The following is a 16066-nucleotide window of genomic DNA, read 5'->3' on the forward strand; positions in this document are numbered from 1 at the left end:
CTCTGGGGTACTGCAGTGATTTTTCATCATTTGCAGATTAATATGAATGCTCTTTACTACTCTGAAGTCATTCCAGTCTCATGACATCAAATTACTGAAACAGTGATTTATTTTTAAAAAAATATTCTGCTTTTACTCATTATCTAGTACAATAAAGGCCAGAACACTCTGGATGAGACTGTAGATGCTGTGGCAATATAAATTAACAATAGGAGCTGTGAATGAATTTTATGTATTACTATGGGCTTTTTCAAGAGTTTATGTTAGATAAATATTTAGCAGACCTTGCTTAAGTAAAGCTATCTTCTCAGAAGCTTTCTCTTGCCCCATATTGTGCATCTCTTGTTTATACTTGTATGACAAGACAAGTGATCACTTTGTAACTGTTGGGAATAAAGTTAACTTGGAGTGTTTTGCTATCACTCTTGACTTCTGCAGACTTTTGATTGAGCTCTCAGCCAGGTTGTCTTCCACACAATTGTATGGATGAGATTCCGGGGGCAGGTGTTAACTGTGGAAACCTACTTAGTATTAAACGTACCTGTCTGATGGCTACCGACTTTGGAGACAAAGTTTTTATATATTTTTTTTCTGGTCATTGTTCTTTACAAAAGACCTAATTGAATATATTTGTCAAATCATGTCTCTGGTTTCCCTCTTCTTCTCCCCCTGCTAATTGGACATGTATTGTGTTTGTGTGGGAAGGAAGGAGGCTCTATAGCAGGACAGCAATATTGCTGGGAAAAGAACATTAAAATGGATAAAGGGATTTTCTAGTGGTATAAATACCTGCACACGACCTCCCTGTTCTCTGGAGTCCTTCTGTATATGTATATACAAGTGCAAATACTGGAATAGAGTTGGAGCTGCCATTAATCGCTCAGGACCTGATCAGTTAGAAAACAGGGAAGGGTGGCTCTTTGCCTTTCACCTGTTTGAGGGCATGACTTGCCAAGCATTTGCTTCATCCGACAATTTTGTACCCTTGAATTCTGACTCTTCTCCCTCCCTGCCTCTGATAATGCATCACAGCGCAGCAGAGTGCCTGCCCGTTTCTAACCATGCGACCAGTGTTGTCTCCACAGGTACTTTTTAAAAATAATATTGCTCTCTATAACGCTCATTTGTAGTGCTTTTAGATGATATGTGTGCAACGAGTTTTACAATATTTAAAGTGTTTGATATCAGTGTTATGTGAGTGTTATGTGAGAAACTACTTCAGAGTGGAAGCATTTTCATAAAGCTGCATCATGCGTAAATCAGGAACACTCTAAATGATTGCATTTCAGTCAAATTTTAGCATTCTCCCAGCTTATTAAAATATTAGGCTAAAGTCAGCTGTCACTAAAATAACTCAGAACAGGTTTAATGCTGACATTTTTTTTTGTGCCTACATAGTCTTCAGTAGTGTCATGTAAATAATTAAAAGTTTGTTTTCTGCGCAACCACAGACTTTGATAATATAAATTACTTTAGACAGAAAATAGATTCAAAACAGGTGTAATATTAATTGTGAGAGCTTCCAAGAAGAGGGGAAAAAAAAAGCAAATTACCTCCTGAATAAAATAACATCTAATGTTCAAAACTGGTGACAGAAATCTCATCTACATTTTGGAAATTTTTCTTTGTGTGTGTAATCCAAATAATTGCATTTAAACAATAAACTGTCAGAGATAGGGAGACAGTTTTTTTGCAGCCTCAGATCTTCAGAAGTGGTATTCTGCAATACAGAAGCTACTGAAAACTTCCAGGAATATAAATAGCTTTGTTTTATTTGAATCTACATAAAGGTAAGGTAAGAGCTTTACTCGAAATCCCAAAAAGAATCTGTTTGCTGAAGCGCATTGGAAATAAAATATTTTAACAATATGAAAAAGCATGTAAATAGTGAAAACTGTGCATCAGTAATACATAATACAATCTCATTTTCCAGGCAGGAAGCTCAAAATATCCTAACACAATTGCTGGGCAGCGGTTGCAGTAGGGAATAACAGAATTAAAATTTTGTTTGAGGCCATAATAATTTATCTGTATCACAGCAGTATTTTGTAGATTGTTTATTTATTCATCTTGTTCTCATCTACAAAAAATATATGTGGTGACTGGCAGAGCTACAAAAAGCACTCACAGGTGTGTTTTAGGTTTTCCGTACTTTGTAGTTAAAACTCAGGGACCACTGTTATCAGTGGAATTCTCTTCACAGCCTCACATCTAGCGGTGACCATCTAAGAACAGAAGTGATGGAAGGTGCTGTTTACAATGAATAAGCTTACAGAATTTCATATGTGGATCCAGAAATTGCATTAAATAATGCCATTCTGGTGGAAACAGATAAAGAAAACTTGTGCAAAACAGTAGAAACAGAAGAATTTTGAATAATGACATAACGTACATGTAAAAATTTATTAAACAGCGTGCAATAATCCTGTATTCTTAAATAAGGATGAGTATACTTCTGTTCAAGAAGTATACTGTATCATATAGCTAATATTCTGCGGTATCCTCTGCAGTTAAGTTGATATTATTTAATTCAAATAGCATCTTCCTCCCTACCTTGTATTAAATCTTTATTAGTCAGTTGAAAATGGGAATTTTTAAGCATAAAAATTGTATTGATTATGGATTATGAAATAATAATAGAAAAACAAACACCTACAAGTAAACTCCTAGATATTATTTCAACAGAAAAGTTGTGTTGCTCAACATGCATGGGTATTATTAATTCAATCTCTCTTTTGGATGAACTTACAGTTGTACAGGTATGACTGTTCCAGTAGCATTTGTATGCGTAAATGTGTAAATGGCATTTTACAGTTCTGATCACTGTTCTGAAAAACAGATACTTACCCCTAATTAATCATATTGTTCTGAAAAACTAGAATGTGTGCTCTAAAGTTCAGCTTTTCACGTTCACAAATATGAATTTACAATATTACTCTTTACAACAGTTGTTAGAGGGTACTGTACGTTTCTGCTGCCTACTTACACAAGGAAAACAACCATGTACCTTGCATTGAACAAAAAATTGCCTGATTCTTCAGGCACTGGGAGGTTACTGAGCAAAGACCTGAAATACCTATCTCTTCATCTTACTGATCTACACACTACTGACTTTTGCTTCCCAGAGATTGCCAGATGGTTATATCCTAGAGTTAATATTTGCAGGAGAACTAGATACGAGGATACTGTCTACCTCTGAACTGAAAGGATGTATCTTGAATCCTCATGCGTTTTCTTACCAGTCCCGTCTGTTTTGTCTTTGATACAAACTCCTAAATGTTCCCATCTCCATTTTGCCATGATGACTTCGGGAAATGTGTCAGCAGGACTTCACTACTCTGTGCCCTCCTGTCACTATGGAAATCAAACCTCTACCTATGGAGTGATGACAGGTAAGAGGTAGCCTCATCTGAATGAGCTATTAGCATAATGAGTTTGGTCAGCTTTCCTTTAGAGGAATAAATTCAAAAGAGTTGCATAAAGACAGAACTGGAGTTAAGGCGCTACAAAAGAAGTTAGCAAAGCAAGGTTCAGTGCCTTAAACTCTCCATCTCTCAGCACATCACTCTGTGTCTTTCTTCTTTCTTTAAGATGGGGCAGTGCTGCTCTTTTTGCTTACCTATGTCTACTTTTCCTTTTGAGGGATTAGAAATGACTTATCTAATATATGGGGGTATTACCAATATCTAGGGTCCTGGAGCCTACTATTTCTTTTGTCTCCAAATACCAGCATCATATGAGAAAAGGCAAAGCAATGAATGTACATAGTGTTTACTGAAGCTACTGTTAGCTGCCATATTTCTGTCATGAAGATGTCAAAGCAAATATTCTGTACCTAAGATGGCTTAGTGTGCATAGAATCATAGTGTAAGTAGTATCAATGAGTATTAACCTTGTATTTAATTCCAACAAAATTTAGGGTCAAGGTTAGAAACAGAGAGCTACAATCAAAAGTTCTTTTCTTATTCTTATACTTTTTACCAGTTTAAAGACATTGGGATAGCCTTTAAGGCCAGAAACACTTTCAGTATGATTTTCCAAATCCTATAAGGAAATATAAATTACTTTCATACAGATGATCATGTGTTTTTACATTTAAAGTTTTTACACATATGTAGCATCCCAGTCACATCCTAGGCTAAATTAAGTTACTCTGTGCAATTTTAAGTAGCCTTCAGTGAAACAGTGTCAAGAGCCAAATTAACATGCAACCCAGAAGATAAATGTTACTCAAAGATAATCCAGATCAAACTCCACGTTTGATTTCACTTAAGATTGATGACAATACTACAGTAAATCAGCATGAATGAATATATCTGCATAGAGACTTCTTAGAGACAGAGAGTAGTGCAAATATTCAAATGTTCTCATCTCATGGATAAATTCACATCTGTTGCAATGTTCCTGGCATTGTTCAGATCCCCAGGTAAAATCCATAGGTGTTAAACAATAGATATTAAAAACAGGTATTGCTCAGAAGTTTATTTTGTTTTGTTCCAAAATAAATGCATCTTCATCTCACTCCTTTCTTTCCTTTAATATGCTTCTTTTGCTCTAGGCATCAAGCCTGCAACTCCAGAGATGCTATCAGCAAGTCTCTCCCAGAGTCGTATCTTACAGACATGCAGCATGCCACATCCCAATGTGGTAAATGGTGTCAGCACATTGCAAAGCAAGTCTTTCTCTTTTTCTTGTATTTTCTCTTATTCCTTGGGAAAATCTCTTTTGTGGTTTTCCTGTGTGAAATGTATAATACATTTCAATGGGGTAGAACTTCTAATACTAAAGACAGCTACCAGAGCAGTAAAGAAAACAAGTAGAAGAGGAAAGTGGAGGGGTTGCTAATGAAGCTCTGGGTTCTGCTGCTAATGTTTGTGTCATTTAGAAAACTGAGGATTTCCTGGGGACTTAGAGATTATCATTCACTTCAGGTAACACTAAGGAGGGTTCATACTTCTAGTTTCTTCTTAATAAGTATGCTTTATCTCCTTTAAGTTAGAAATTCTTTTTACATAGGTGCAATACCTAGCAAAAAAGGAGCTTTCACTCTTACTGAATCTCCTTGTTAAGACTGATAAACATGAACAAAAAGTAGCACAAGATAGCTTTATCCTTAAGCAATATATTTTTAAGCTTGAATGGTCATTGTTTTTCTCTGGGTTTTCCTCAAAAAAAATCTTATATTAAACCTTAACCAAGACATAAAGGCTGTTCTGAAAGTAATGTCTCCTGTTTTATTATGTTGGCCCATGATGTTAGAGGCAGATGTTGATGGTATGGCAGTAGAGGCTGAACTTTCCCACCATGTGGTAGATGGCAGCAGAGGGAAAGTATAACATAATGATGTCCGTCTTCTCCGAACATTTAGTCTGCATTTGGAATCTTTTGACTTCCATCTGTTTGGGTTGATGGAAGATGGGCTGCATAGACAACATTTTCCTAGCAATGACATCATCAGAGCAGCTGTGAAACAGTGGGTCACTTCTGCTGGTGCAGATTTCTATTAGTTTGACATAGAGGCTATTGATCAGCACTGGAGAAAATGCATAGCTAATGGAGGTGACTATGCTGAAAACTAGTATCTTGTAGCTGAGAATCTGCTCTACCAAGTAGTGTTATTGTGCTCTGTTACAGTGTCTGTGGAAATAAATAGGAGGCATTTCATTCAGTTTGACCTACATAGTATCTGGTCTGGACGTCTTGTCTGGATTAGTATTTGTTGGAGTCTGGACTGCCATCTAGTTTGATTATGTCACAATTTGCCCATGCAATGGAATGGCTGTGGGATGAGAAAGTAGATGTTGTTCTGCTTTTGTATAGGGGGACAAGAGAAAGACTGGGTCTTCTCGAAGATCCTTACCCTCTCTCTTGAGTAGCCTTTCACACGTGTTACAAAAAAAATATTACAAGCTTTGGCTATGAGATTACAAAGGTACTTTTTTTATAGTGTTGCAAAATAACTATATTTAGTTTTCTTTTTGGTTCTGCTCAGGTAGCCTGACTCCTTGCCTCTATAAGTTCCCTGAGCATGCCCTGAGTGCCAGCTCTTGTGCCCTGGGCCACAGCTTCACACCAATGCACCAGACGCTCCTCAGTGATGATCCCACAGCTGCAGACTTCAAGCAGGAATTCCGCAGGAAAAGCAAGTCTGTGGAAGAGCCTGTCGACATGGATTCCCCTGAAATCAGGGAACTGGAGAAATTCGCTAATGAATTCAAACTGCGGAGAATTAAACTAGGTATGTGCTTTTAGCCAGCCAGCAAAAGGCTGAAAATTTCCAAGGAGATCCCTATTATTTTTAATTATTTTATGGTCTGGGCCAAGCACTTGTCTCATCATAACTTTAATCCTCCTGGTCTGACTAACTTTCTCTATTCCTAGAAAACTTGCAAAGAATTAATAAATTTCAGCTTTTAGCATCTTAGTGTGCCAAAGGTAACTTTAAATATTCCTTCTTTATGAATTATTTGTCTTGCTCACAAAAGCAAACAAAATTTATTCTTGTTCATTAAGTTCCATTCAGTAGCAGGTATGTTATTTCATATAGTTTCAGATTTTCTGCAGCTGAGAGCAGCCCGTGAGCTAATCTTTCATACCCGTTCCTTTCTCCATGAAGAGCTCCATCACACAAGGTGGTGCAATGTCACTTCAGTATGCAAGACAGATGACATCCATGGCAAATATTTCACACCAGCAGGGAACTTTTCTTCCTGTTTTATTTTCTGGTGCCACAGCGTATGTACAGCAGCAATAGATTTCTTTGTTGCTGCCTGATAACTAGCAAGGATGATGTGAGATGAACTGCATCGGTGGGTCTCTGGTGACTGAATACTGGGTAGTCCAAACAAAATGCTGCAATTTTGATGTTATTGCTTATAAAATTATATTGTATCATTACAATTTTAGGGCATCCTTCTACAAAAAATTACCTTTATAAATGTGAAAAAAAGTTTACACATTTGTTACAGATATCTATGCGCTATCTCAGCCACCAGAAATCTCTTGTGTTCCACTTTGCAGTATAAAAATAAGGATTAAAGCAGAAATTTATGTTTTAAAATAAAATCTGTAACCTAGGTAGTTTTGTTGTGTATCATGTATTTAGTGTCAAATGCAATACAGGTAAGATTATCTGGGCCCCACACTATTAATCACTATAATTATTACTGCATCTTGATGCAGTAATTTGTGAGGGAGCAAAAGTTGCTCTGATGTAAACAAACGGCTCTGAGGTGGTGAGGCTGAGCTTAACGTGTTAGTGGGAAAAATGTAATTTGCAGAGGAAAACTGATCTGAGGTTGAACTTTATGAGAGAAGACAGAGTTAAAATGGGCTGTGGATCTGGGACCGAGAAACACGGTTAGTGCCCTCAAACGGGAAGCAAAAAGGAACCCTGTGAGAGACATTTGGCATCTAAAGAGATTGTGTCCATCCTGGCTCAGATGTAGGCAGGCAGAAAGACAAGACAGATTGATCGGTGCGCTGAATGGGGTCCTCAGTGCCTATGAGTAACGTATAACAGGAGACCAGCAGGGCTGACAAGGAGTTGCTTAATGCCACACCGCATGACCTACAGAAATATATGGGATCTGGATATTTCTGAGATCGCTAATCACAGAGATGTAAAACTTATGAAATCAGCAGAAGGCTGGGCACAGCCTAAGGTGAGATGAAAGTCAGCCCAAGACCTCTACAAAATGATCACAGAATCACAGAATCGCTAAGGCTGGAAATACCAAGATCACCCAGTTCAAGCACCAACCCATCCCCACTGTGCCCTCTAAGTCTCTCAGTGCCACATCCACATGGTTCTTGGTTGCTTCCAGAGATGTTGACTCCACCACCTCCCTGAGCAGCCTGTGTCATCACCTGATCTCTCTGAGAATAGATTTTCCATAACAGCCAACCTGAACCTTACCTGGTGCAACTTGAGAACATTGCCTCTTGTCCTGTTGTTGTTACCTGTGAGAAGAGGCTGACTCCCATCTTGCCACCACCTCCTTTCAAGCAGCTGTAGAGAGTGATAAGGTCTCCCCTGAGCCTCCTCTTCTCCAGACTGAACAATCCCAGTTCCCTCAGCTGCTCCCCATAAGACTTGTGCTGCAAAAACCACCCCACCCCACACCATCTTTGCTGCCCTTCTCTGGACACACTCCAGGGCCTCAAAGACTTGTAGTGAAGGGTCCAAAACGGTACACAATATTTGAAGTGTGACCTTATCAGTGCTGAGTGCATACACCACAGGAACACCAGGTTCCTAAGAGTCCACAATGAAGGACTCAGTGGCTCAAGAACAGTCACTGTCTGTAGAAAGATCCAGAGTGACTTTTTCCTCTTAATTTTGACAGGTTATACACAAACCAACGTTGGTGAAGCACTGGCTGCTGTGCACGGCTCCGAATTCAGTCAAACTACCATTTGCCGCTTTGAGAACTTGCAGCTAAGCTTTAAGAATGCATGCAAACTGAAATCAATACTGTCCAAGTGGCTGGAAGAAGCAGAACAAGTGGGAGGTAGAATTGAAATCCTCTACGTATTTACTGCAAGTAGATCACAATCCTATAAATACTTTGAAGGACTAATATCTGCCTTCCATAAACTGAGAGTTTTGCTTTACTAGCTTTAGATATTAGGATATGTTGATGGCATGTATTAAATTTTGGTGTCTTTTTTGGGTGAGCAAAAAATATTTGGAGGGGCAAACTGTAAGGAATGGAGACTACAGAACAGCAGAAACACCACTTGCTTGCTGGAAGTCATTTCCTTCAGTCTCACTGCAGTGAGCTAGTTCCATTCCTGTACTCATAGTCATTACCTCTACTTTAGGATCTGCAGGGCAGCCCATGCAGCACTGAGCTGGATTTCTTCACTAGCAGAGGACTTCCTGTAAGTGCCTAGCACTTAAGATGTGGCCATGGGTTACAGAATTCATGTTCAGCTGAGGCAGTGCTCTTTAAAGCCCTGAAGAAGAATAGTATGGCATAGAGATATTTTTTTTTTATGTGATCTTTTTGCTACTAGAGGACTCCCTTCCTTTTGCCCAGTTAATTTCCACGAGTAGAGAGTGTTCTGAGGTTCCCAGGGCTAAGCTGATTGAGAACAGGTTGGCTGATATAAAGGAAACAGGTCATTTTAAGGGACAGTGCCTTTTCATCTGAATTCATTCAGACTGAATTGAGATGCGGGGAAGTGTCATGACTAGAGGTGACCGTGAAAGCCAGGGCTGCCGCTGTGCAGCACTCACCCAGAACAGGAAGAAAGAGATTTAATACTGCCTTTTGGATTTGCCATTATATTCAGCAGTAGGAAACATTGTTAAGCAGCTGCTTCTGCCATGCAGTTCAGTTTTCTTTGAACCAAATGAAACCAGAAACTCTCCTAATGTGGTCAGCACACTGTAAAGATTACCTGTAAGGTGTTTGCAGTGTGTAGCAGCTGCTGACTCTGTTAGCAGTGGTGAAGGCGTAAGTTGCACAGTAAGGAAGTGGCTTCTGGAAAGCAAGGGTGGGGAGGATGAATAAATGGGATGGAAGGCAGAGCTGTATTTCTGAAGACAGTGGGATAGCTGAGGGGTATGGAAATGGATCCAGGTTTCATCCTGCTGATGATGATCAGGAAAGTATGCAAAATCAGTGGTGTGACACGTCTCTCCATGTACGTGGGCATAGAAGCAGAGCCAGTGCTATTGCAGCTTTACCACTGGCATGCTGTTTTTGCTTATAACCATTTTCAGCTGGAGTTAAAATGACCAAGACTCTTAAAGAAAAAAGTATAGCTCTGTGGTGCACTCTCCTTATTCAGTAGTATTATCTGTTACACTTTCTTCTGTCTTCAAACAAAGGCAAACTTTTTTTTCTAGTGATGACTGCAAACAGTTTCCATCCCCTGTGGAAGTTAACTGCTCTTTTGGTTTTGTTTTGTTTTTAATACAGCTTTATACAATGAAAAAGTTGGCGTGAATGAGAGGAAGAGGAAGCGCAGAACCACCATAAGGTTATACATATTTATGGGGTTACATGTTAGAAATGCTTCTAGCTAAGAAGTTTTATTTTGGGGGGTTGAAATCAAAGTGTTGTTTTCTATTTGTGAATAGTTAATGAAGGATAAACTATTTTGAAACATTTCAGTGAAAAATAAAAACACACCTACCTCCCTATGAAACTCCAATGGGCTTCGAGTACAATACATTTCCCAATTAGAGATTTTCAAAATATGACAACATACTTCCATGTGAAAAAACATTCAGTTTCTGACCCAATTTTACAATTTTGGTATAGTAAATAAGTACAGGCCATCCTTATTTTTTTATTTATGGAAAGTTCTACATTATATCAAATGAAATTGCATAATTTTTCCGGGAAATTAATATCTGGGACATCTGAGGGCATATTTTACAGGTAATAGTGGATCTCCACCTCTGTTCTCTGCTGCTGGATTCCTTAGAATTCCTAAGTTCTTGAGCTGTATCAAAAAAAAATAAAAAAAAAAATAAAAAAAAAAAAAAGAAAGAAAAGAGAGAGTTGAGTTGCTAGGGAACTTCCTTCTCCCGTTATTTTTTTCATCTCAGGTAGCCGACACCTACCACCTGTCTAGCCTCAAATCCATACAGAAATTAAGTAGGTTGGTAATTCATCATAGAAAAACAATTACCAAATAAGAAAAACAAAGAACATGATGCAAGAGATGGTGAGGTACACCATTTTCTTTTCAGTATCCTAGACTCTTGTAATTGTTGGTGAAGAAGAATTCACTCAAGGGGGGGCCTCCAAGTAGCTGCAGCATTCTTCCACAGAAAGGGGATTTGGCCACTTTAGGGTGCAAACTGTCAGGCCCTACCTCTCACAGAAAAGTGCCACTTCTTTGAATAGCAATCATGTCCTCTGTGCAATGCCATCTCCCAGAGATATAGGCTGCTCTATGGCCACTCAATCTGAGCCCCACAGTGACAACTCATACCTTCTCCTCTCACACATTCAACTTGAGCTTTGCTTTTTTGAATTATATTGCCTTTGATATAAGAAATAAAATGAAGATATGAATTCTTTCTGTCTTTCAAACTCAATATTCCTCTAAAAGGATGCTTCTCAGCTAGGAGTGAACAGGGAATGTAAAATGCTTCATTGCTCATTTACTAATCACTGCACCTCACTATGGACAAAACTTTACTCATGGAAGGCCATTCTTTTTTTCCTCAGTTTCTCTTCAAGTGAGAAAAGACTGTGCCAGATCCTTACCCACTATGACCTACATAGCTGTGATTTTAGAGCAACTCTGTTCAGGTGTTTCCCAAGATCTAGAGAAGCCTCCTGAAGATTGTTCCACTAATGTTATAGGATTTGCTGTTCTTGATTTATCATAACTGCTGAGGAAATCAAGCTTATTATTATTCTGCTTTTATATCTACCCTCATTACACTAAGGCTATTAAATATGGCAGACTGTCAAGGGCACAGATCACTGAGTGGAAGCTCAGGACTATACCCAATATATTAAAACATATAAAATGTTTACTATTCCTTTGAAGGCATGTAGGACATCAGTTTGAAGACTTGAAGGACCTGGTAATTTACAGTTGTGGAAGCTATTTAATTTTCTATTGTTATTAGGAAGTTTAAAAAACTTCTAGTAAAAAAATAATCATAGAATCACAGAATGGTTTGAGTTGGAAAGGACCCTTAAAGGCCATCCAGTGCAACTCTCCTGCAATGAACAGCTTGATCAGGGCACTCAGAGCCCCACCCAGCTTGACCTTGAGTGTCTTCATGGATGGGGCATCCACCTTCTCACTGGGCAACTTGTTTCAGTGGCTCACAACCCTTACTATAAAACACCTTTTCCTTACGTACAGTCTAAATCTCTGCTCTTTTAGTTTGAAACCATTTCCTCTTGTCGTATCGCAACAGACCCTGCTAAAGAGTCTGCCTCCTTCTTTCTTACAATCCTGCTTTAGATAATGAAAAGCTGCTACCAGGTCTCCCCAGAACCTTCTCCAGGCTCTCCCAGTAGGGTATCTATACATCTATACATCTGTGTGTGTAGAACATTATGCTATTAATTAGGTGGTTTTGGTAATATTGCTAAATATTGTAAAATGCACACACAAATGAAAGACCACCAATGTACTACAGTTGAAATAACAGGAACTCCAGCAGGTATTTCACACGTTTGTGCATTATTTCCAGTATAATGCATAAAGCGCCCTCTTGTGTCTGAAGAAATTACAGCTACTGCTTAAGCCAGCTTTGGTTGCATTCTGTTGTGGTTATGTAAAAATGTTGCAGATACTTTCATTTCTGAGAACACGTTAACAAAAATAGGAAGCAAATTCCATCTGGCACTACGCAAAGATAATAGTCTGACCTTTTTTTTGGTACTATTCAACTTTAGTAATTGCTGATTGAGAAGAACAGGTTATGGCAGATATTTGATTTTTAGAAAACATGATAACTGCTAAAACACTGCTGTTGTCATCTCTGATTTCCAGAAGTACAACAGAAAAAGCCTGAATGTATCAGAAATGTTCCTAAAAGTGATACTTTGTCTCTTTATCCAGTATTGCTGCCAAAGAAGCCCTGGAGAGGCACTTTGGAGAACAAAGCAAACCTTCTTCTCAGGAAATCATGAGGATGGCTGAGGGGCTTAATCTTGAGAAGGAAGTTGTGAGAGTTTGGTTTTGCAACAGAAGACAAAGGGAAAAAAGAGTGAAGACAAGTCTGCATCAGAACGCCTTTAGCTCTATTATCAAGGAGCACCACGAGTGCCGGTAAAGCTTTTTCATGTGTAGCTGTGGGTTCCTGTTTTGCTTTATTTTAAGTGCTTTGTTGTTTAAAAAAACAAAACAAAACAAAACAAAAAAAATGGTAAAACACTTGATTCCTTTACAAGCTAGCCAGCTTCAGATGCAATTTGGTATAGAAGGCCTGATTTCATTGTAAAATATTGGGGGAAAAAATGCTATTGCATATATCTGAACTTTTGAAGGCCTAACTTCAAGGAACCTATTAGGCATCACTCAACCAGAAATGCTTTAGAAATAGCACATGTAGTTGCAGTTTCCCTGTGCTATGCCTTCATAGTCCAAATTGTACTGAATGGTTAACAGAGAATCCCTGTTGTAGGTACAGGCATGAGGAAACAAATTCTTTGTGTTACTCGTGAAGAAAGGTTACAAAGCTTGGTGTCAGCAGCTGTAGTTCATGAAAGATTTTTGCCTCAGCCTGTCTACACATGTGCCATACCCCTAGCCCTTCTATCTTCATGGTAGCTATCTAACTGAACTAATCTTTATGAGATGATGAGCCATTAGGCACATTACATGGTGCCACCCCCAGCATTGAACACTGAGTTCACTAAATTAAACGTTGAAAAGAAATTAGAACTTTGAGGAAGAGGAGAACATGAAGAAGTGATCTTAAGCTCGCAGTGTTGATAATGTTGAGTATCTATCTATGGCCAAAGATGGGATCCTGGAGGACTGTCACTGGATGTGAGTGATCCAGGAAGGCAGTAGAGGAATGCGAGCTGAGGACTGAAAAGCTGCCTTCCAAAAACTGGCTGATATTCAGGGACAAGCTCACAGCTGCTGTACATCTCCGAACTGAACTACTGCAGGTAGTCTTGGGTCTTTTCAAGGTGAAGATATGAAAGATGTGCCATAGCTACTGTCTTTATTTATGGTAGAATAAGCTTACCAACACTGAAGTGTCAACATGGCTCCTCACGTGTTCTCGGTTTCAGTGTACCACTGCCTTAAACAGGTGGCAAGTTGAAGTAACATTTTCCAATGCTAGTTTATCAAAGGTATTTTCTGCCAATTCACTGCATGCCTTAAGGTCTGATTTGGGTAGGTTTAGCTATTACCTTAAGAGTTTATGGCTAGATGGGAAAAAGTAGTTAATTATTACTTCAGGCTTTCTCTGCTTTATATTTTTTTAAGATTAAATCCTTTTGTGGACACACTTAAATGAGAGAGTGTATTAAGTGAAAAAACAAGGCTCTTTTGCTTTGAAACAAGTAGCCAAAGCATTTATTGCACTGTACGTTCCCACTCTCTTACACCCCAACAACTGAGAATAACCCCTTTTCATCCTGTAGCCTGGAGAGAAAATAAGGCAAAAAAGAACAATAAAAACTAACAAAACAATCCCACAACAATAAGCTAACAAACAAAAACCAATGACAGTGCCAGAGCTCCACCTATCAGAAAGCCAGACACCAAGAAACCAAATTAAGGACTTTAGTACTCACCAGGGACAGATTATCAAGCCATCTCATCAACCCTACTTCTTGTTATTAAATAGCCCATTATCATATATGTGTTTTACACTTTTCCCAGGACTGGAATTAAGTGAGTACAAGCAAGCAGTAATGGCCTGATAAATTTTATTTTTCCATTAAATAGACCTGATGATTTAGAAAACGTCTAAATAATAGGCCCACAGAAAGCAAAGAGGTTTACTGTTCAAGATCACTTAGAATCAGCATGGACAAATCGTGTTTTCACACTCCTGCATATTAAATTGTCTCTGACACCTATTACTGTGACCATAAGCTTATTCAACTGTGGAAGTTTGGCCTCCGGATTAAGGAAATATATTTTTATGGATTAAAAGCACTGCTACAACCCCTTAATTTAAAAGCATATGCTAATCTAACCATTCAAATTGGAGAAATTATGCTATATACCCTATTCGGTTAGTTCTCAATGCTAGCATAGCTCACCCACAGCAGCAAAGACCACGCCTCTGCCTTTACCAGTTGTGTGTGTGTTGACAGATCATGAGCTTTCCAACAGGATAAAAGATAAACACATTTGAGAAGATTGGCACTCAACAGCATGCATTTTTGTACTCCTGACATTACATAGTCTAGTGTTGTATGTATGTTGAAACTACTGACAAATATGAATTTTATTTATATTGTAAGTTATTTTATTGATTATAAAAGGCTTCCTAGTGATGCTGTAAGACTCTGTGTTCTCTTTCTCCCCAAATAAAGTAATCTTACACATAATTGTTTGTAGTTCTCTTTCTGTAATACTTAACTTTTTTAGCTGTGAGTTGTACAGATTTGTTTATTCACTTTAGCATGCTGTAAGTCAATTCAAGAGAAATTCATGAAACTGTAATTTCTTGTCTTTCACAAAGTCTCACAAGTGAACACTAATTGCAGAAACTTAGCAAAATAAAATGAAAATTGACACATAATGCCATTTATTACGGAAGAGTGGCAAAAAAACTAAGTGGAAGAAGCAGTCACCACCCAAACACATCTAGCTGTCACCATGGAAATACTAACATCTCAGAGCAGAATTGATTTAAAAAAAGGAAAAAAACAAAAAAAAAAAAAGCCTGGATGAAATCAATTTAATGTGCTGCAGCTGTTAGACTTGGAGAAAGTGGCAAGTCAAGAGTTTTCTCTAGGAACAACTCATTCACTGGCTAATTGCCATCAACTATTCTTGATTGAGGGAAAAGGCCCTAGATCAGGTGCCTGAGAGTTAGTTAGTCTTATAAGCCTGCAAGTAAGTTTAGGTAGCTCCTTAACAAATATGTGTTGTGCCATTTTTCTTTGAAGTTTTGAGGTGTTTTTTTTTCTTTTTGCTTTGCCAATGGTAACTGTAGGTAACTTGTTAGAAGTATTAGAACAGAAAACAAAACAAGACTTTCTGCTAATGCCTAAATCTGTGGTTCACCTGTCTCCTGAGTGATGTACGCTCTTATCACCCTTATCTGAAGTAGACAGTATACTTAGAAAAGGACCCAGTACCAACAAAGCTATCAAAAGTAAGTAGAATAATTAAGCTAGATTTTTATCTCTCTTTGAGATGTAACATACATTGACTGTTACAGTGATCTACTGAATTACAAGCTGTACAGAAAAGATGGAGACAGGTTCTTCACCACCTTGCAAAATATAAGAAATAAGTCAACGTGTAAAGTTAAAAAGAAAACATAAAACAGTGATTCTCAGTGTGGTAAGGACTAGATTGTGAAATTCCTCTACAAGAAAATGTGAATGCCAAAATTCATTCCTGTGACTAAGCCTGCAGAAGAGAAAGCCACTCA

The 16066-nt window shown here is 38.3% G+C and overlaps 1 protein-coding gene across 4 annotated transcripts; it reads left to right on the forward strand.

Moving 5' to 3' along the window:
- The first annotated feature begins 943 nt into the window (after window positions 1-943).
- POU1F1 (POU class 1 homeobox 1) lies at window positions 944-12976 on the forward strand. 4 transcript variants are annotated; one of them, XM_085239841.1, is made up of 7 exons: window positions 944-1085; window positions 3243-3392; window positions 4559-4676; window positions 5997-6238; window positions 8349-8513; window positions 9933-9993; window positions 12553-12976. In XM_085239841.1, exons 1-7 carry the CDS (start codon window positions 944-946, stop codon window positions 12764-12766), a joined length of 1092 nt encoding a protein of 363 aa, XP_085095967.1. In that variant the 3' UTR covers window positions 12767-12976.
- The last annotated feature ends 3090 nt before the right edge of the window (window positions 12977-16066 follow it).

Source organism: Meleagris gallopavo, chromosome 1 (genome assembly GCF_905368555.1).
Source record: "Meleagris gallopavo chromosome 1, MGAL_WU_HG_1.1, whole genome shotgun sequence".
Lineage (NCBI taxonomy): Eukaryota > Metazoa > Chordata > Aves > Galliformes > Phasianidae > Meleagris > Meleagris gallopavo.

Excerpts from the sequence above, each read along its gene's own strand:
- POU1F1 (XM_085239841.1), top strand. The coding sequence starts at position 944 with ATGACTTGCCAAGCATTTGCTTCATCCGACAATTTTGTACCCTTGAAT. Across the intron at positions 1,086-3,242 it reads GACCAGTGTTGTCTCCACAG|TCCCGTCTGTTTTGTCTTTG; the intron begins GTACTTTTTAAA and ends TTTTCTTACCAG. Across the intron at positions 3,393-4,558 it reads TACCTATGGAGTGATGACAG|GCATCAAGCCTGCAACTCCA; the intron begins GTAAGAGGTAGC and ends CTTTTGCTCTAG.